Below are 22,124 nucleotides of genomic sequence, written 5' to 3'. Positions count from 1 at the left end.
CGGGAAGAGGCGCCCCTGAGTGGAGACGGAGCTCCTTGGGAAGGGATGAAAGGCAGGGAATTCAACTTTCGCCCTTTGCACCTGGTGGGAGGAGGGGGGGGGGTCCTTCCTTCCACCTCCACAGGGCCGCCTCTGCTGCAGGGAGACCGGCCGGCGGGCAATGAATGGATGGAGGGCTTGGCTGACTTCCAAGGCTGGAAGGGAATCCTCGTTTAATGTCGGCCTGTGTCCCTGCGGAAGCCACGAGCTCCCTACTACGGAGCCCATCCTCCCCAGCCGTCTCAGCCTTGCTAGGTGCCGGATGGGGGATCCCAGCGCCCGGTCTCGCCTCCAAGTCCACCCCAAACTTCGGGGGAAGGAGGGAGCGGGGATCCCCGGTCGCCTCTTCCCAATCCTGGGTGATGGGGGGGGGGGAGAGGGAGGGGAAGGCTCGGGGCCCTTCTGGACTCCGCCCGGCTGGGAAAGAGGCGGCTCTCGCCCAGCGTCCTCCGAGGGGGGAGCGGCCCTTGCCGGACCCCGAAACTGCAGCTGATCAAGGAGGAGAAGAGGAAGGAGGTGCTAGAGCGACTCCCCAACTCTCTCAGGAAGGAATGGGGACCGGAAAAGGCGGGGAGAAGCATCCGTGGGGCCTCTCTAGGAACCTACTCTCGGCCTCCCTCTCCACCTTGTATGGGAGCTGAATTTCGGGTAGTTTTGCTGCCCTTTTCCCCACTTGCGGCATTTTGGGCGGCTGGGCAACTTCTGGGCGTCCGGCAAGGCTGCTCCTGGGCCCCGCTCCGGGCAGGTGGGTCTCCCGCTCTCCCTCGGGCTGCCAGGAGGGCTTCTCCCCGCCAGGAGGAAGGTAGCCCCGAGTCGGTGCCAGGAGGGAGGTGCGGGTGGACGCGGGGCTGGACGGGGAGCCTCTGGGCAAAGGGGGGGAAGCGTCGCCCCACGGAGGGAAAGGGGGCTTCTCCTCCAGGGGTTTAAGGGGGGGGGATTATTGGGTGGCTGAAAGAAATGCCCGCCCTTCTCTCTTCAATGGGGGGTGGAGGGTTTTTCTGTAGGGAAAGAAAAAGGGTTCAAATGGCTTGGATTGAGTTGAATGTTTTCCCAAGGCAGAAAAGATCCACTTTCTTTCGCCTTTATTTAAATGGTAGAGAATGAATATTCTTTGCTTTAAAAAATATTTTCAAACATACAAAATGCACACAAACAAAACTTAGACATAAACTACATTTAGACAATATATTGGAACTTCATGTTAAGTTTAAACTCTCTTGAGTGCATATATACAGTACATGTTAATCCTCCTTAACTTCTATTTTTGGCTTTATTGGCTTCTTTCATTGACCTTTGTTTCTTTCCTATCTCCACCTATTCCAGTGATGGCGAACCTTTTTCGCCTCGGGTGCCAAAAGCACATACGTGCACGCTATCACACGAACTCGAGTGCCGACCCACATAACGTAATGTCCCCGCTCACCTGTGTGGACCGCACATTTTTGCACAAGGCTTCCTCGCCACTCCCTGCTCTGGCTGCTTCCCCTTGGATAACACCCAGTGAGGGGAGAAGTTGCTCTGCCACTAACGGGCAGAGATTGGGGTGGGGGTGGGGGGATGCTCAAGTGTGCTCCTGTGTCAAAAAACCTTCCCTTATCATTCTCCTGTGTAAAGATTGGGCCCTTTTTACAATGGCAGGTGTGAGTCCAGTTGCTAAATTCTCCCCTTCTATTAAAGAGGATCCTGGGCACTACAGTCAATAGACAAATGAGGAAGGGAGCTTCTGGCACAGGGGAAAGAAAAGCAGCAAGAAAAGAAGAAAAAGCAGCTTTTTCCCCTCAAGGTGGCTGCTCTGTTCCCCCCCCCTCCCCTGTGCTAGCACAGAGGATCCTGCCTGGTCCCTGCAGTCCAAAGGGAAATGAGGAAGAGACCAATCTGCATAAGGGAAAGACAAGTAGCAAGGAAATAAGGAAAAGCAGCTTTTCCCCCCTCAAGGTGGCTCCTCTGTTGCCCTTTTCTCCATTTCAGCACCACTCCATGGAGCCTGCCCCACCCCCCATCGCCCAGGTCCTTGCTTCTCCCAAGCATTTCTTTGCCTATTTAATTTCCCCTCCGTAGCATTTTTCCATCGTGTTTCTTGCCATTTTGGACAGAAAAACAAAGTTTGTGGGACTAAAAAAAACTCCTTTCAATCAATCAATTCCAACTTTGCGAGATCTCTTCCCCCTCCCCAAGTTGTAATTGATTGAACTTTTTTTTTAGTCCCACAAACTTTGTTTCTCTGCACACGATGGCAAGAAACGCGATGGAGCTGGAAATCAGGTAGGCAAAGAAATGTTTGGGAGAAGCGAGGACCTGGGCGATGGTGGGTGGGGCAACCTCGATGCCCTAGCACTGAAATGGAGAAAAGGGCAACAGCAGCCACGTTGAGTGAAAGAAGCCTCTTTTCTTCTTTCCTTACTGCTTGTCTTTCCCCCCTGGTGGCAGCTCTCCTCATTTCCCTGTGGATTCAAGCGATCGGGCAGGATCCTTTTTAGTAGCAGGGGGGAGGGGGGAACAGAGCAGCCAGCACGGGGGAAAGACAAGCGGCAAGAAAAGAGGCTTCTTTCACTCGTGCTTGCAGCTCTCTCCCTGTGGATTCAAGCGATCGGGCAGGATCCTTTTTAGTAGCAGGGGGGAGGGGGGAACACAGCAGGCAACACGGGGGAAAGAAGCCTCTTTCCTTGCCGCTTATCTCCCCCGTGCTGGCAGCTCTCTCAGCGATCGGGCAGGATCCTTTTTAGTAGCAGGGGGGAGGGGGGAACACAGCAGGCAGCAGGAGTGAAAGAAGCCTCTTTCCTTGCCGCTTGTCTCCCCCGTGCTGGCAGCTCTCTCAGCGATCGGGCAGGATCCGTTTTGGTAGCAGGGTGGAGGGGGGAACACAGCAGGCAGCAGGAGTGAAAGAAGCCTCTTTCCTTGCCGCTTGTCTCCCCCGTGCTGGCAGCTCTCTCAGCGATCGGGCAGGATCCTTTTTAGTAGCAGGGGGGAGGGGGGAACACAGCAGGCAGCAGGAGTGAAAGAAGCCTCTTTCCTTGCCGCTTGTCTCCCCCGTGCTGGCAGCTCTCTCAGCGATCGGGCAGGATCCTTTTTAGTAGCAGGGGGGAGGGGGGAACACAGCAGGCAGCAGGAGTGAAAGAAGCCTCTTTCCTTGCCGCTTGTCTCCCCCGTGCTGGCAGCTCTCTCAGCGATCGGGCAGGATCCGTTTTGGTAGCAGGGGGGAGGGGGGAACACAGCAGGCAGCAGGAGTGAAAGAAGCCTCTTTCCTTGCCGCTTGTCTCCCCCGTGCTGGCAGCTCTCTCAGCGATCGGGCAGGATCCTTTTTAGTAGCAGGGGGGAGGGGGGAACACAGAAGGCAGCAGGAGTGAAAGAAGCCTCTTTCCTTGCCGCTTGTCTCCCCCGTGCTGGCAGCTCTCTCAGCGATCGGGCAGGATCCTTTTTGGTAGCAGGGTGGAGGGGGGAACACAGCAGGCAGCAGGAGTGAAAGAAGCCTCTTTCCTTGCCGCTTGTCTCCCCCGTGCTGGCAGCTCTCTCAGCGATCGGGCAGGATCCTTTTTAGTAGCAGGGGGGAGGGGGGAACACAGCAGGCAGCAGGAGTGAAAGAAGCCTCTTTCCTTGCCGCTTGTCTCCCCCGTGCTGGCAGCTCTCTCAGCGATCGGGCAGGATCCTTTTTAGTAGCAGGGGGGAGGGGGGAACACAGCAGGCAGCAGGAGTGAAAGAAGCCTCTTTCCTTGCCGCTTGTCTTTCCCCGTTCCGGCAGCTCTCTTTGCATTGGGCTGTTTTTCGCCCTTTGGAGGCTTCAGGGAATCCTCCGGAGATTAAAAAAATCGAAAATCAGCTGGCCAGCGGGTGCATGCGCACTGGAGCTGACAGGGCAATGCCTCGCGTGCCCTCAGAAATGGCTCCGCGTGCCGCCTGTGGCACGCGTGCCATAGGTTCGCCATCATGGACCTATTCCATTTTCCCCATATCTGATAATATTCTGTCTCTTCTTTTCCCTGAATTTCTTTTGTTAATTTGTCCATTTCGGCATAAATTTCGCCATTTGGCTGTCTGGGTGTTATATAGTTTTTCTATCATTTTTGTAAATTTTTCTCCAAATTTCATCCTATCTAATTGCGTTGTTATAAACTTCCAGATTACATTGTCGATTTTTTTTTCTGCATCAAGAAAAACCAGTACCAATTGCTTTTCCGGATGTACCTCATAATATTCTAATATATCTAGGATGACTCTCGTATTATTTTTTATGTGTGTATGATAAAAATCCGTTTTGATCATTCATTTAGCACTTGTTTAATTCTTCCTGCCATAATTGCTGCAAATAATTTATAATCGGAATTCAATAGTGAAATTGGTCTATAGCCTTGTTCCCCAACCCCCGGGCCGCGGACCGGTGCCGGTCCGTGGATCAATCGGCACCGGGCCGCGCGGCCGCGCACGTGCCTAGAGTACGCCACGCACTAATTTGGTGTGGACACGCACATGCGGTCTCCAGCCAGCTCCAGCTAAACGCAGTTCATTGCCGCCTGACTTGTGTGACTTCAGGATTCTCCTTAATCAGTGTAGGTCAAAAATAAAAAAGGGAAAGGGGCACTTCAAAACAAGCACTTCAAAACAAGCACCCCTTTCCCTTTTTTCTTTTCGACCCACAATGATTAGGGAGGGTCCTGAAGTCGGGCGGGGCTGAGAAGCGAGGAGGGAGAAAAAGAGACAGAGGCCAAGGAGCTTCCCCCCCACCCCCTCCCAGCAAAAATCTAACCGGGGAGCCGGGCGGGCAGTAATAAATTAGCCGATCACGCAGCGTGATCGGTTAATTTGCTACTGCCCACGCGGCGTGATCGGCTAATTTGCTACTGCCCGCCCGGCTTCCCGGTTAGATTTTTGCTGGGAGGGGGTGGGGTGGGGGAGCTCCTTGGCCTCTGTTTCTTTTTCTGCCGCCTCGCTTCTTGGGGCTGTTTTAAGACTGGTGGACTTCAATTCTCAGAATTCTGGGAGTTGAAGTCCACCAGTCTTAAGAGCCAATTTTGCCCAGGGATCTGCAAAATTGGCTCTTAAGACTGGTGGACTTCAACTCCCAGAATTCTGAGAATTGAAGTCCACCAAGGGCATCAATCACTCTCAGAATTCTGGGAGTTGAAGTCCACAAGTCTTCAAGCTGTCATGTTTGAAGACCCTGGGTTTTTTTTTTCCTAAAGGGTTAGGGGTGCAAAGGGTCTTGCAACTTGACAGCTTTAAGACTTGCACACTTCAATGCCAGAGTTCCTGAGCAAACATTTTGGTTGCTAAGCAGGAGCGTTGTTAAGTGATACTGACATTATATAACACTGGAACCATCTCGTTGCAAAGAAACAAGCTCAGGGTTCTCATTGATTTGGCATTCTAGTGAGTTAAATAAAATAAATCACTTTATATTCATTTTTTGGTGTAGCTGTATTTTATTTTGAAGGCATGTTTAAATACAATTAAATTAAAATTATTAAATCAAAACAAGCGGGCCACGGAAAAATTATCAAACATTTACTGGTCCGCGGCGATAAAAAGGTTGGGGAGCACTGGTCTATAGTTTTGAATTTCTTGTAAGTTAGCTGCTTCTTTAGGGATGAGCGATATTACTTCCGTCCCTGATTCAAGCATCTTGGCTTTTTCTAAAACTTCATTAAACATTTCCAATCCTAGTTCTTCCAATATTATTTGATTATATTTGTATAACTCCACCGGGATTCCATCTGGTCCTGGAGTTTTATTCTTCTTCTGGTTTTTCAGGACTAATTTTTCTTTTCTTGGTTTAAAGATTGTTTTATCTTAATTTCCTCCATACTATCTTGCGCGTATAATTTTGTGAAATATTTTTGAATAATTTGCTTCTTCCGATTTAAGTTGAATATTTCCTTTGTCATCTTTTAGTTGATATATCATTCTTTTTTCTCTTTCATTTTTCAATCTGTATGCCAGCCATCGTCTGGCTTTGTTGGCTTGTTGAACGTAATTTTGTATGGCCGCTTAAATTTTCTGTGCTAATTCTTTTTGGGTTATTGAATTAATCTTATGTTTTATCATCCCTCTTTTTTGTTTTTTAATTGTATTCTTTGGGTCTTTCTGTAATTCAGCTTCGCCTTCACTAAGTTCTTTTTGCATACGTTCTTGTTGATCTTTTTGTTTTCTGTTTTTTCTTGCTATATAGCCGATCGTGAGGCCTCTAATGTACAATATGCTTTCATGGTATCCCAGAGATTTTGCATTGAGGTGTCTTCTTTTTTGTTCGTTCTACGAAATAATTTTGATTCTTTCTCTAGCATTTGAGTGTATTCTGTTTCTTTTACGATATCTGGGTTCATCATCCATCTTTTTCTACTTTTTTGACCTTTCCATTTTAATTTTATTGGGTTATGATCCGCCCACTTATTTGTTTCAATTTTGATTTCCTCTAATTGGTTACGTAGTCCAAATGATGTCCAGGCCATATCTATTCTCGACCAAGACTGATGCGTGTTCGAATAGAAGGTATACTGCTTTCTTGTTTTGTGCATTTCTCTCCAAATATTGTGTAGTTTATATTCCGTGCCATCTCGGAAAAGGATTTAGGTAATCGGTTTTGTCTTTTTTTTTACTTTCATAGTTCATCTTTTTATCCACTATTGCGTAATAATCCCCAATTAAGCAAACATTTTCATACTCTAATTCATTTATTTTATTGTGCAATTTCCTATAAAATTCCTCTTGTTTCTGATTTGGTGCATATATCACTATTAATAAGATCTGTTTTTGTGTTGTTTCTAATTCAATCATTAGAATCCTGCCTTCTTCGTTGGAGTAGACTAATTTGGACTTTATTTTTGCTTTTACATAGGTTGCTATCCCTCTTTTTTCCTGTCTCCCAAAGCTGTATATAATTTTCCAAATTTTGTGTTTTCCAGTAAGTGAATATGTTCCCTTTTAATGTGCACTTCCTGTTTACAGGTTATGTCTGCCTTCAGTTTCCTAAGTTTATTAAACATCTGTGCTCTTTTCTTGGGCAAAGGGGGGGAAGCCTAGGCCCACAGAGGGAAAGGGGGCTTTTCCTTGAAGGGCTTAAGGGGGGGATTATTGGGTGAATGAAAGAAATACCCACCCTTCTCTCTTCAATGGGAGGGGGGTGGAGGGTTTTTGTTGAGGGGAAGAAAAAGGTTCAAATTGTTTGAATTGAGATGAATGTTTTCCCATGGAGAAAAGATTCACTTTTGTTTTTGCCTTTATTTAAATGATAGCGAATGAATATTGTTTGCTTTTCTTCTACTGTTTTCATTGTTTACATCTGTTTCTAGAAAGCTGAGTAGAATCTGAAAAAAAAATCATTATTTTCCCAGTTTTGCTCTAAAGGAGGGTGGGATGTGGCAGTCCCTTGTTGGTGGGTTTTATCCCTCAGAATAGGGCGGGAAGGGACCTTGGAGGTCTCCTACTCCAGCCCACTGCTCAAGCAGGAGTCCCTATACCATTTCGGACCGGTGGCTGTCCCTTCTTTTCTTAAAAGACTCCCGTGTTGTAGCAGCCACAGCCTCTGCAAACCAGTTGCTCCACTGATTAATTGTCCCCCCTGTTAGGAAGGTTCTCCTTTATTCCAGCCTGCTTCTCTCCTTGAATGGTTTGTAGTTTCCTGGGTCCCCCCCACCCCCACTTTCCAACCACTGTTTCATTCTGGCAGCCCCTCAAATACGGGAATAGCTATCATGTCACCCCCAATCCTTCTTTTCTAGTCTAGACTAACCATTCTCGTCAAAGAAGGAAAAAAGATTGGTTTGGCATGATCTGTTTTAACAAACCCATAATAGCTTTTATTTATCACATTGTCTCTAGATGTTCAAAGATCTGTGTTTTTATTATTCTTTCCAGGATCTTCCCAGATATTGATGTTGGGCTGAATGGTTTGTAGTTTCCAGGGTCTCTTTTTTCCCCCCTTTCTTCAAAATGGGAACCATAATCTGCTCTCTTCAGATTCATTGTTGTCTTATTGGTCTCCAGGTGCAGTAGAAGAAAGGGGTATAACTCCATGGGTTGGATTATTTCTCTTCCATCTTTGATTTTTGCTTCAGGGAGATAACATACCTGCCTAGATCGACTATAGTTTCTGTTCCCCTGGGAATTGAATCACCTGTCACTGAAAGTCACCTTCTTTCCCTAAGAAATGCAGGGATATTTTCTTCCTGTTGTAGAAATGCTGGATTTTGCCTCGTTTTTAAAAAACTATTGCTCTTTTCTGGGTGGCTGCATATTTCCTTCCAGGGGGAGATAGCGATTGTTCAGTTCCAGAGGGGCTTCCTTGGAGTGGAGGAGGATACATAGAAGGGGATTTGCTCTCGGTTGTTGCTTCCTTCTAGAAGTGATAGGCTCCCATCGGTCTTCCTCTTTACGTCCATATATACTAGGGTCAATTTTTTTTAATGGAAGCTGTTTGTTCCCTGTTGTGTTCAAACTGCATTGCTGGCCCCAATCAATGTATTTGCATCCTCCCTTAACTATAAAGCAACAATAGGAAGCCATTCTAGGAGGAAGAACATATTCAATCTGTGCTGGCCCAAAGAACAGTGTCCATGAATACCTGCATGGGTTGTATTCTGTACACAATTAGCTCTACCCGGAACATATAAATCCTATGAGGGGTCTTTGCAGTTTCTCTCATCTCATGTATAATCATTGCACTCCTTCCCTCCTGTGGAAAAGGAGGCAAATGGGGTGGGGGAGGACAACAGGGACTGTGTCAGCCATCCCTCTCATCATACTAAGAAAAGGGGAGGGGAGGTCAGCTCCACAGGGGGCATCCCAGCATTGCTTTGATCCTGGGGGGGGAGGGAGTAGAGGCCTTGGGGGGGCCTCCAGTGTTCATGTAGGGGTGGGGTTATTGTTTGGGCTATTTGGAGAACTGAAGAAAATAAATTTTCCTTTCTCCTTCACTTCTTTTATCTTCATCCTGCAGGTGCCACCAGAAAAACCTTTGGACAAAGTTTACCTTGCAGGATCCAATCTGGGCCAGTCACTGGGATTAGAGCTTTCGCATTCTCAGACTCATGCTGGAGCCCCTCCTGCTGCCCATCTTCCAACCTTTTGGCCAAAGTTGTGCTGGTTAGAGTTTCATCGGAAAGAAATCCCTGGAAGTGAGCATCCCCTGGAGACTATGCAGAGGGGGGAACACTTTGGCCAAAGGTCCCCCCAGAGGATTCAGGGGAGACTCTCCAAATGCTCCGAGTGTGGGAAATCCTTTGCTTACCGGTCCCTCCTTTTGATCCACCGGAAGCTGCACACGGGGAATGGATCCCACCTGTGTTTCCTTTGTGGAAAATCCTTTCCTGGAGTGTGGAGCTTTGCCAAACATCTCCGCAGCCACCCTGGACTGAAGCCTTACAAATGCGGAGAGTGCGGGGAGCCTTTTGCTAAAGGCTCGGACCTTGGAGCCCATCAGCGAATCCACCAGGGAAAGAGATCTTGGGAGTCCTGGAAGCGCTGGGGAAGATTTCCTGAGAGACGGCATCTCTCTTGGCCTCAGAACAGCCCGACTGAAGAGAGGCCCTGCAAGTGTGTGAAATGTGGGCTGTCCTTTTCCCAAAACTCAGAGCTGCTTAAACATCTGCAAATCCACACCAGTGGGAAAGCTTATCAATGTCTGGAGTGTGGAAAATCTTTCCATTATCAGCAATTGTTTAGAAAACATGAGAAAATTCACACAGTGCAGAGTCCTTATAAATGCCTAGAATGTGAGAAGTGTTTCATTCGGAGCTCATCACTTTACAAACATCATAAAACACACACAAAGGACGAAAGCAAAACGTGCCTAGAATGTGGGAAATCTTTTTCCAGCAAATCATGCCTGCTGAAACATCAGAGAATTCACACTGGGGAAAAACCCCATGAATGCCAAGAATGTGGGAGATGTTTTGGTGAAAAGTCAATTCTAATTCGACATCAGAGAGTTCACACTGGGGACAGACCCTATCAATGCCCAGAATCTGAGAAAAGATTTGTGAATTCTTCTGAACTTCAGAGACACCAAGGGGCACACAGGGCAGAAAAACTGTACAGACCCCATGAATGTCCAGAATGTGGAATGCATTTTTCCCGAAGGGCAAACCTAATTCGACATACGAAACTTCACACCGGAGAGAGACCATATGAGTGCCCAGAATGTGGGAAATGTTATGTGGAAAAGTCACAGCTAATTCAACATCAGAGAATTCACACCAGGGAGGGACCCCATCGGTGCCAAGAATGTGGGAGATGTTTCAACTACAAGTCAACTCTAATTCAACACCAGAGAATTCACACTGGGGAAAAACCCCATGAATGCCAAGAATGTGGGAGATGTTTTGCTGAAAAGTCAAGTCTAATTGATCACCAGAGAAGTCACACTGGGGACAGACCCTATCAATGCCCAGAATGTGAGAAAAGATTTGTCCATTCTTCTAGCCTTAAGAGACATCAAATGACGCACAGGGGTGAAAAACTCTATAAATGTAATGATTGTAATAAATGTTTTTTTTTAAAGGAAGCTCTTTTTCGACATCAGAGAATCCATACAGGGGTGAAGCCCTATATGTGCATCGAGTGTGGAACATTTTTCCGTACAATACAAATTCTCAGAAATCATGAGAACGTTCACAGGGGGGAAAAAAAGTTCAAATGTTTAGAATGTGGGAAAACATTTGCTTATGCATCATCCCTTAGAAATCACTGCCAAATCCACACGGGTGAGAACTGCCACAAGTGCTCAGTGTGTGAGAAATCTTTTACCCGGAAAGATACACTTCGGAGGCATCTGGAAAGCCACTTAGAGAAGCAATATAAATGTCCAGAGTGTGAGAAAACTTTTCGTTGCAAATATTATCTTAGAAAACACGAGAGGATTCACAAAGGAGAGAAGCCTTCCAAGCCTATGCAGAAAAATGAAAAGTGCCCAGAATGTGGGAGATGTTTTAGCACAAAGTCATACCTAAATCGACATCAGAGAATTCACACCGGAGAAAGACCCCATCAATGCCCAGAATGTGGGAGATGTTTTAGCACAAAGTCACACTTAAATCGACATCAGAGAGTTCACACCAGAGAAAAATCCCATCAATGCCCAGAATGTGGGAGATGTTTTGGCTACAAGTCACACCTAATTCGACATCAGAGACTTCACACTAAAGACAGACCCTATCGATGCTCAGAATGTGAGAAAACATTTGTGGAGTCTGCTGAACTTCGGAGACATCAGAAGGGGCACACAGGAGAGAGGCCCTATATATGTGGGGAGTGTGGGAAAAGTTTTCTCACAGCAACACTGCTTCGGGTTCATCTGAGAATCCACACGGGGGAGAAGCCATACCTATGTGTGGAGTGTGGGAAAGGTTTTTCCCAAAAACAACACCTTGGAAAGCATCAAAAAATCCATTCACGAGTGAAGCCGTAGAGATGCACAGCGTGTGGTAATGTTTTGTTCAAAAGGGTGACAGGAGAAGAATGACATGGAAAAAGCCCTAATAGGCCCTGATAGTAGAACAGTTTTTCATGGTTGTTCAACCCTTAGAAGCCACGTAAGAGATCATAAAGGGGAGAAAAATTAGAAACTCTTAGATCGTGGGAGAGCATTTTCTTTTCAATCGTCCCTTAAAATTCAAACTTCTTATACGGGAAGGTGGGACAAGAAGTCTACACCTCTGTTATTTATTTTATTTATTTTTATTTTATTTATTTATTATTCGTATTTATAGACCGCCCCTTCTCCCGAAAGGGACTCGGGGCAGTGTACAGTCACTAAAATGCGTTATAAAATACATACATAAAACAGTTAAATAATTAAATACGTAGGTGGAGGAGGTTGCAAGACTGTATATAGAATAATAAATGTAATACATTAAAAGCTTATTAAAACCCCAAACCCAATTAAAATGAATAGATCCCCGGGAGGTAAAACTAAGAAAGTGCCAGGCCAGCTGATTGAAATAGGTGAGTCTTTAACTTCTGCCGGAAGGAACGGAGGTCGGTGGTAGTTCGAATGTCTGGGGGGAGGTCATTCCAGAGGGTTGGGCCCATCACAGAGAAGGATCTACTCCTAGGTGTCGCCCGCTGGCATTGCCTAGCAGACGGCACCAGGAGGAGCCCCTCTCTGTGTGAGCGGATAGGTCGCAGGGACGTGTGTGGTAGGATGCGATCCTGCAGATACCTAGGTCCTATGCCATGGAGCGCTTTAAAGATGGTAATCAATACCTTGAAACGCACCCGAAAGGCCACAGGTAGCCAGTGCAGCTCACGCAGGAGAGGTGTTACGTGGGAGTAACGAGTACTTCCCATAATAACCTGCGCGGCTGCGTTCTGAACTAGCTGCAGTCTCCGGATGCGTCCCAAGGGAAGCCCCATGTAGAGGGCATTGCAGTAGTCCAGGCGAGACGTCACCAGCGCATGAGTGACCGTGCGCAGGGCACTCCGGTCCAGTAGGGGGCGCAATTGGCGCACTAGGCGAACCTGGTGGAACGCCCCCCTTGCCACGGCTGCCACATGGTCCTCCATTGACAGCCGGGCATCGAGGAGGACGCCCAAATTACGCGCCCGCTCCACAGGGGACAGCTGTTCGCCCCCTATGGCCAGCGATGGGGTCAGCTGGCTGAACCGAGGCGCCGGTACCCACAGCCACTCAGTCTTGGAGGGGTTGAGTTTGAGTCTGTTGTCCCCCATCCAGACCCCGACGGCTTCCAAACACCGGGACATCACTTCGACAGCCTCGTTGGGGTGGTTTGGGGTTGAAATATACAGCTGAGTATCATCAGCGTAAAGGTGGTACTCAACCCCAAAACCACGGATGATCTCGCCCAGCGGCTTCACATATGCATTGAACAGGAGAGGCGAGAGGACCGACCCCTGTGGCACCCCACAAGTGAGTGGCCTCAGGGACGACCTCTGCCCCCCTGTCAACACACATTGCTTCCGGTCGGAGAGGTAGGAGCCGAACCACCGCAAAACGGTGCCTCCGACTCCCATCCCCTCCAGCCGGCGCAATAGGATACCATGGTCGATGGTATCAAAAGCCGCCGAGAGATCTAATAGGACCAGGATAGAGGAACAACCCCTATCTCTGGCCCTCCAGAGATCATCAACCAACGCGACCAAGGCTGTCTCAGTGCTGTGCCCGGGTCGGAAGCCGGACTGGCGTGGGTCTAGATATTTTGTTATTCTGTAGTAGGTCCCTTCTAGCCCTTTGATTCTAAGAATTTGAAAAGAAAAAGGGAAATGGATGAAAAGCAAAAGGAGGGTTCATTTAGTGTCCATTCAAAGTTACAGTGGCACTGAAAAAAGTGACTTATGACCATGTCTCAGCAACCCCATGGTCATGTGATCAAGATTCAGATGCTTGACCACTGACTCACATTTATGATGGTTGCTGTGTCCCAGGATCACCTGATCCCCTTTTGCGACCTTTTTTAAAAAAAAGAATTTTATTGGTTTTTAAACATTTATGGGAAAAGGTAAAGGGGTATATAGAAAATTTTGGCAGCTCCCACGCTAGTGGTAGAAATCCCTCCAAATCTCACAATTTTTACAATATTAAAAACAACGTATAAAAGATAAGCAAAAAACAGAATCTTATTCTACATTGTATCAACCATGTGTTAAATCATTTTTCTCCTTTGTCACTTTCTAGTATATCAACAATTACAAATATTTCAAATATTTTTATTTTTGTGACTTCAGCCTTTTTGATATTGCTCCTTCCTCCCTGTCCCCAGGTGGAGCTACAGCCCCCCCCCCTTCATATCTTGTTCCTTGCTACCCTTTTCACTACCTTCCCTGTGTTCGTCCTCTAGGAGAGAGAAATGTTTTTTAATGAAGGCTTCAGCCTCCTACACTGTATTAATTCTAATTCTGTTTCCCTCCCAAAAGATCAGCAATCCCTCTGGCAATAACCATCTAAACCAAACTCCTTTATTGTATAACTTCTTTGATAAGGAGGAATACTTCCTCCTTCTTTCTCTTATCTTTTTCGGAATTTGCTTAACAATGGTGATTTCTTCATCTTTATATTTTAGTGGTCCCTCCCTTTGGGCCCCAAGCACCCCATCCCTTGTGGTCCTCCTGAGAAATTTAACAGGTAACCTCTCTTGGAACATTATGACTTCTAGCATATGCTGAATTAATCCTGTAAACCAGATCCATATCCCACAATTGTTCTTTGTCTCTCTTAATGTATTGTGCTAAAATTGTACTCATAATATCCTTAAGGTCTTCACTTTCTTGTCTCTGGTAGGTTCTGGAATCTGAGAAAAAAGGACATTCTTTCAAATTCTATTTTTGCCGTGAAGTTTTCCAATTCTACATTTCCCTTCTGGACTGCCTTAACCTCCTCCCCCAGCCCAGTCGTCCCCTCCTCCAACACAATAATTCTCTGTTTGTTTTCTGAAATATGATGTTGAACACCTCTGAGTTCCCTTTTGTGACTTTTGACAAGCAAAGTGAATGTTTGCTGTTATGTTAAGTCAGATTCACTTAACAACCATGAGACTAGCTATACAACTGCAGTGTTTCCCTTAACAAGTGTGGGAAGAAAGGTCGTAAAATGGGTAAAACTCACTTAAGTGTTTCACTTGACAACAGAAATTTTGGGTTCAGTGGTGGCCGTAAGTAGAGGACTACCTCTAGATGATAAATTGAGAGTTCTAAGAACAGGAACACGGAGAAGACAAGGTGAAGACAAAAGAACGTGGAGATGTTTTGATGAAAAGTCACACCTAATTTAAACATCAGAGGCTTCACACCCGAGAGAGACCCTAACAATGCCCAGAAGGTGAGAATAGATTTGTGGATTCTTCTGAACTACGGAGACACCAGGAGGGGCAGGAAGGAGGCCCTATAAATGTGGGGAGTGTGGGAAAAGATTTACCCGAAAACAAAACCTTAGAAATCATCAGGCTGGAAGGAAGCCATGCAGATGCATAGAGCAGTAGTGGCTTCCTGCGGTTTTGCTGATTGTGCATGCGCACTTTAAAGAAACTTGCTCTGAAAGCAAGGAAAACAGCTGAGGAGCGGCAATTCAATCTGCCCCCCCCCCTGATCAGCTGGGCTTCAGAAGCTGAAATAGAGGTAGGTTTAACCCAGGGGCTGGTGGGTGGGCCCCTTTTTCTTTTTTTAAATATATTTTTTATTTTTGCATTTAAAATAGTGCTGCACAGCTAAGCCATTATGGCCATACAATCATAGTATATGTACATAATCTCATCCATTAGCTGTCAGTCTACTTAGTACACTGTCTATCCTTCTATCCAATTATTTACAGTTTGTTCCAGTCTTGTCACCGTGTCTTCTACCAATAATAAAATCTGTTCCAACCTTCATAATATTCCGACTCCCCTTTATTTTTTAATTCTAGGGTGAGCCTTATCTGCTCCCGCACAGGCCACGATTTTCCTAATGATGTCTAACTGATGGGATACTTCCTTTTTTCCAATACTGCGCATGGGTTATTCGCGCCGCTGTCAATACATGGATAACTAAATAAAGCACATCCTTCTTATACCCCTCTGGTTTTATACCTAGGAGGAAAATTTCTGGTTTGAACAGAATTTGATCTCCCACCATTTGTTCCAGCCATAATTGTACCATTCTCCAATATCTTTTTGCCTAGTTGCATGTCCACCACATATGGAAAAAGGTGCCTGGTGTTTTCTTGCCCTTCCAACAATTTGGGGCCAAATTTTTAAACATTTCAGAGAGCGGTGCTGGGGGAAGGTGCCATGTGTACAACATTTGTACAGAATTTCCTTGTAGGTCGTGGGCATTGTTCATTTCCAATTGAGTGTCCAAAGTCTTTCCCATTTAGCCAATTCAACATTCACTATGCCCTGAGTGTCCAATAGTGGATCAACCCCTGAAAATCATATAGAAGTTTGTAAGCTTTCTTAAATTTTAGGAAAAGTTAAAGTGCAAGAAAAGAAAGGAGAAAGAACTGAAAAAAAGGAAGTGAGGGAAAAACAAAATTGAAGAGGGCAGACAAAAAGTGGAAAAAGCTATAGAGACAAAACTTTCTTCACTAAAGGTAAAATCCTAAGTACCAATAATTCTTTAAATTGGAATAAACCATAACAGAGAGTACTTTTATCATTATAAACATGCAAATACATAAAGTGAAACGGGACAGAGAATATCATGGCTACCATCATTCTGGTCTTAAGATTCTGTCAATTCTAGCCTACATCAACAAAGTGAGAATTCCAGAACTCTTCTGAGTTTCCCTTTGTGATTCAGCCTCTCTTGAAGAGCTGATATCCGTCTTGACCCCAATATCATTTTTCTTTCCAAAAGAGGCAAGGGAAAGTCTCATGAAAATTAGCTCCTCTTCCCAGGGCTTTCTTTGCAACCCTCCAAGCGTTTCAAACCGTAAATTTATGAACATCTTTAAACATTCCAGGTTGGGCTAAAGTTCATCTCTGAGGTTTTGTTCATTTTGTACCATGATACAAAAAAGGTGTTAAAACTAGAAAAGGATGCAGGGAAGGGCAAAAAAGATAAGCAGGAGAATGGAGGCTACAGCATAAGAGGAAAGGTTACTGATTACGTCTAGTCCAAAGGAGAGAAATAGGAGTGACAGAATGGTGACACACTCCCCCCCCACACCCATATACAACCCCTCCCCAGGCTCCGGAGGCTTTCCTAAAGGCTGGAGAGGGCGAACAATGAGCTGGCCGGCGCACCGTATGAGGGCCAGTGCTGACAACTGGGATGCAACCAAATATGGCTCCATATGGCACCTGTGACACGTGTGACATCCCTCCCCGTTCCATGCATACACGCAGGGCTTTCTTGGAGCCTGGGGAGGGCGAAATCGGTTGCCACAGGTTCACCATCATGGGCATAGGATCTCTTGCTGGGGGGGGGGTGTTCAGTTTGAGGACCTCCAGGTTCCCTTCCAAGTCTGTTATTCTGTCAGTTTTCACACCTATCAATGCTCAGAATGTGAGAAAGGATTTGTGGACTCTGTTGAACTCCGGAGACACCAGAAGAGGCACACGGGGCAAACCACGATGAAAGCAAAGCTTACGGGATGTTCTTTCCTGATGCCCAGAAATGCACAATAAGGGAAACATGTCGCCCCTTTTCTACAATTGGCAAATAGCCCTCCCATTAAAGCCTCTGGTCCACGTGTCTCATCCACTTGCAGTTTCGATGCCGCATTTCCCCCCAAACCACCCGGGAAGAGGCGCCCCTGAGTGGAGACGGAGCTCCTTGGGAAGGGATGAAAGGCAGGGAATTCAACTTTCGCCCTTTGCACCTGGTGGGAGGAGGAGGAGGGAATCCTCTTTTAATGTCGGCCTGTGTCCCTGCGGAAGCCACGAGCTCCCTACTACGGAGCCCATCCTCCCCAGCCGTCTCAGCCTTTCTAGGTGCCGGATGGGGGATCCCAGCGCCCGGTGTCTCCTCCAAGTCCACCCCAAACTTCGGGGGAAGGAGGGAGCGGGGATCCCCGGTCGCCTCTTCCCAGTCCTGGGTGATGAGGGGAGGGGGAGAGGGAAGGGAAGGCTCGGGGCCCTTCTGGACTCCGCCCGGCTGGGAAAGAGGCGGCTCTCGCCCAGCGTCCTCCGAGGGGGAAGCGGCCCTTGCCGGACCCCGAAACTGCAGCTGATCAAGGAGGAGAAGAGGAAGGAGGGGCTAGAGCGACTCCCCCACTCTCTCAGGGATGAATGGGGACCGGAAAGGGCGGGGAGAAGCATCCGTGGGGCCTCTCTAGGAACCTACTCTCGGTCTCCCTCTCCACCTTGTATGGGAGCTGAATTTCGGGTAGTTTTGCTGCCCTTTTCGCCACTTGCGGCATTTTGGGCGGCTGGGCAACTTCTGGGCGTCCGGCAAGGCTGCTCCTGGGCCCCGCTCCGGCCAGGTGGGGCTCCCGCTCTCCCTCGGGCTGCCAGGAGGGCTTCTCCCCGCCAGGAGGAAGGTAGCCCCGAGTCGGTGCCAGGAGGGAGGTGCGGGTGGACGCGGGGCTGGACGGGGAGCCTCTGGGCAAAGGGGGGGAAGCGTCGCCCCACGGAGGGAAAGGGGGCTTCTCCTCCAAGGGTTTAAGGGGGGGATTATTGGGTGGCTGAAAGAAATACCCGCCCTTCTCTCTCCAATGGGGGGTGGAGGGTTTTTCTTTGGGGAAGAAAAAGGGTTCAAATGGCTTGGATTGAGTTGAATCTTTTCCCAAGGCAGAAAAGATCCACTTTCTTTCGCCTTTATTTAAATGGTAGAGAACGAATATTCTTTGCTTTAAAAAAATATTTTCAAACATACAAAATGCACACAAACAAAACTTAGACATAAACTACATTTACACAATATATTAGAACTTCATGTTCCTTCTTATAGCAGTTTCAAATCGGTTCAATTCTCCTTATGTTATTTCCCCTTCTAATATATTTGAGTTTCACCATTTTACTTATCTATCTGATATATTGGGTGATTACCTCTAATAAGTTTAAACTCTCTTGAGTGCATATATACAGTACATGTTGATCCTCCTTAACTTCTATTTATGGTCTTTATTGGCTTCTTTCATTGACCTTTGTTTCTTTCCTATCTCCACCTATACCATTTTTCCCATATCTGATAATATTCTGTCTCTTCTTTTCCCTGAATTTCTTTTGTTAATTTGTCCATGCACAAATTTCGCCATTTGGCTGTCTGGGTGTTATGTAGTTCTTCTATCATTTTTGTAAATTTTTCCCCAAATTTCATCCTAATTGAGTTGTTATAAACTTCCAGATTACATTGTCGAATATTTTTTCTGCATCAAGAAAAACCAGTACCAACTGCTTTTCCGGATGCACCTCATAATATTCTAATATGTCTAGGATGACTCTCGTATTATTTTTAATGTGTGTATGATAAAAATCCGTTTTGATCATTCATTTAGCACTTGTGTGAAGGTTCCAAGAGTTACCCTAATTAATTTAGGAGCCCTGAGACGAAATTCAAAAAAACCCATTCGTTTATTAGGACGAACATCTTAGCATGGACTTCTGTGTAGCTGAAACTAATCACATTTAATGGCGTCTGACCTTTAACTCTGTGCCCCCTCCCCTCTGGCTGAGGTCATCAATCACATTCTCCAACAGGACGTTATGGCAGGGTTCTGGACATGCTCATTCACATCCCAGTACAGAAATATGAAACTTTTACTCTAGTCAAAAGTATGCATGGCATTCCCCCCCCCCCACTTCTCAAGTTGATATATCTAGGATGACTGTATTATTTTTAATGTGTGTAAGATAAAAATCCGTTTTGATCATTCATTTAGCACTTGTTTAATTCTTAATGCCATAATTGCTGCAAATAATTTATAATCGGAATTCAATAGTGAAATTGGTCTGTACTTGGGTTTTTTTTTTTTTTTTGAATAAAATTTTTTATTAGTTTTACAGAGTTTTAAGGAAAAGGGTAATGGGTATGGTTACAAATTTTGACAGCTACATTATGCAGGAAATGGTACTCCCCCCGGTTCTCATAACTTTCACATGTTAATAAACAAGATACTTATTACTTAACTATATTTTGACAGCTTATTTTTAACCTTATATCTTCCAATAATTTCAATCATTTTATATCAAACAGAAAAAAATTCCCTGTATCAGCAATTGCATTATTTTTCTAACTCACTTCTGTGATCTAAGTTTTCTCAATGTTGCCTCTTCCCCCCCTGCCAGCAAAGCCTCGGCACCTCTCGTGTCTTGTGTGTCTCGTGTGGTATCATCAGCTTTGTCTAGGAGAGCTTTATTTTTTTCCATGAAGGCCTCCGCCTCCGTAGTTGTATTAATTCTAACTCTACTGCCCTCCCAGAATATCAGCATACCTTCTGGCAAAAGCCACTGGAACCAAACCCCTTTTTCGAATAATTTTTTCGCTAAAAGCGCATATATTTTTTGTTTTATTTCTAACTTTCTTTGGGATTTGTTTCAGGATGACTATCTCTCTATCCTTGTATTTTAACATTTGCCCCCTTTGTGCACTCAGAATCTCATCTCTTGTAGTCTTTCTAAGAAATTTAATATGGATCTCTCTTGGAACATTGTGTGTTCTAGCATAAGCTGAATTGACTCTATAGACCAGTGTTTTTCAACCACTGTTCCGCGGCACACTAGTGTGCCGCGAGATGTTGCCTGGTGTGCCGTGGGAAAAATTAAAAAATTCGAAAGATTTTTTTTAAAAATGTCAAATTTTTGCCCACTAGGCGGGCGCTGGACTGTGTCCTGGGTATGGGGGGGTGGGGTTTTTGACCCCACCCTCGGCCAGCAGGGGCGCCGATTGGCGCTCCTCAGGGGGACACCCTCCACTTTTCTGATGTCCGGGCTGTGATTGGTCCAGACTCCAGCCTGGACCTATCACAGTAGGACATCATCTTCCGACTTCCTTCCCGCCCGAGCACAGTGTGCGCAGCAGCGGAGAGAAGAAGACGTCGCGACTCGAGTCACCAGGAGGACCGGAGCAGGAGGAGACGGATGGAGACCAGGACTCGGCGGGAGTCGGCACTGCAGAGAGACCGCATCTGGATCCAGACCAGGCCGCAGGTGCACCGTGACTAAATACACAGAGAGACTGAGAGCTGTTGATGAAGAGCTACGTGTGTGTCTTTCTTCGATTCCAGCCAGAATATCAGCTTTGTGTTCAGCCCAACAGGCCCAGGTTGTGCACTGAATAAAGTATTTTATAATTTTTCATATTTCTGTTTACTTACTATTTCATAATAAAGTAATTATAAAATACTTTCTTTGTGTTTATTTGATTCCTATTCAAGAGAATTACTTTATATATAGTCAATATAGGCACAGAGTTAAATTTTTTAACATTTTCTAATGGTGGTGTGCCTCGTGATTTTTTTCATGAAACAAGTGTGCCTTTGCCCAAAAAAGGTTGAAAAACACTGCTATAGACCATGTCAATATCCCAACCCAACTGCTGTCTGTCTTTTTTGATATATTCAGCCAATAATTTTGTCATGATCTCCCTCAAATCTTCATCGTCAGTCTCAATTACGTTTTGAAATCTAAGAAAAAAAGACATCCTTTCAAATTCCATTTTTATCAGATGGTTCTCTAATTCTAGGTTTCCTCTCTGGACCCCCCCTCACCTCCCCCCTCATCTCAGCCGTCCCCTCCTGCAAAACTTCCAGTCTCTGTTTATTTTGGGCCATTTGGTTTTGATTCTCTCTGAGCTGTTCATTCATTTCTTTCAGTTGATTTTTCAAGTCCTCCTGCCCCTTTTAAAGGTTTTGAAGCAACTGGTGGGTTAGATCCTCCTCAGGGGCTTTGGGTTGTAGTAGCGATGTTAATGTCTGTTGTCCACTGGGGCTGGATGTTGAAGATGTTGGAGCAGAACCAGCAAAACCTGGTTTCCCAGGAGATGGTCTCTTCGGTGCCATTTTAAAGAAACTCAGAGATGTCTGTGTGCAAACAATGAGGTGGCAGCCATAAAAGGGGATAGCCAAGAGAGATCACGAGGCAGGCAGTCCAGACAGTAATAAGGACCTTTTCTATAGTTCAAATCCAGACAATAAAGTCAATTATTCCAGGTCCAGGATACAGTGTATCAAAATATATTTCTGAGTGTCACGGAGACAAAGACAAAATGCCAGCAATTTCCATGGGTGGAGTCAAATTTCAAAATACATAGAGACAACGGAAGTGTGCCATCTTGCTTCGCCAGCACCAGGATCAAAAGGTAACAAACCAAAAGTTTTCAAAGTTTTTTTTAAAAGAATCAGATCATCACTTCTCTTTCACAATTGCAGCAGGGTATTCATCTGCTTGCTTACTATGAGTGTGATTTCTTTTTAAGGCTCTCTCTCTCCTCCTCCCAGAGTAGAGAGCAGTCCAAAGCCGCTTTTCCAAGGGGGGGGGAGGAAATCCCCCTCCCTCCAATCACACTTCCCAGTAACAGATTGAAGACTTTTAAAAAGCTGGCAGACCTTCATTTAAAAGCCAAAAAGGGAATTGGGGAGCATTCCCATCTCACCACATTGCAGCTGTAGCCTTCAGAATGTTAGGTTTGTCCAGTTGTCTCGACACGAAAGCGCGCAGGAGCATGGAAGCTCCTCGCGCATCCCCTTTTGCCTCCTGGCTCCTAGGGCAATGCAAGGAGCCCCC

The 22,124-nt window shown here is 46.0% G+C and overlaps 2 protein-coding genes across 2 annotated transcripts in view; both read left to right on the top strand.

Annotated features, from left to right (window-relative positions):
* Positions 1 to 712: 712 nt before the first annotated feature.
* Positions 713 to 12,069, top strand: LOC309397789 (uncharacterized protein). Its single transcript, XM_081964137.1, has 2 exons — positions 713 to 841; positions 8,966 to 12,069. Exon 2 carries the CDS (start codon positions 9,164 to 9,166, stop codon positions 11,432 to 11,434), a length of 2,271 nt encoding a protein of 756 aa, XP_081820263.1. The 5' UTR covers positions 713 to 841; positions 8,966 to 9,163; the 3' UTR covers positions 11,435 to 12,069.
* A 5,712-nt stretch (positions 12,070 to 17,781) lies between these two features.
* LOC309398116 (uncharacterized protein) overlaps positions 17,782 to 22,124 on the top strand; it is a 30,577-nt gene continuing 26,234 nt past the window's right edge. The window contains exon 1 of the mRNA XM_081964685.1: positions 17,782 to 17,941. The gene's annotated coding sequence lies outside the window, so the exon portion shown is untranslated. The remainder of the gene's footprint in view (positions 17,942 to 22,124) is intronic.

The sequence above is a fragment of the Natrix helvetica genome (assembly GCF_964273705.1).
Source record: "Natrix helvetica genome assembly, chromosome: 1".
NCBI lineage: Eukaryota > Metazoa > Chordata > Lepidosauria > Squamata > Natricidae > Natrix > Natrix helvetica.
This window is presented reverse-complemented; position numbering and strand designations above follow the sequence as displayed.

Bases quoted from the DNA above. Each gene is read 5' to 3' on its own strand.
- LOC309397789 (XM_081964137.1), top strand. From the start codon at position 9,164: ATGCAGAGGGGGGAACACTTTGGCCAAAGGTCCCCCCAGAGGATTCAG.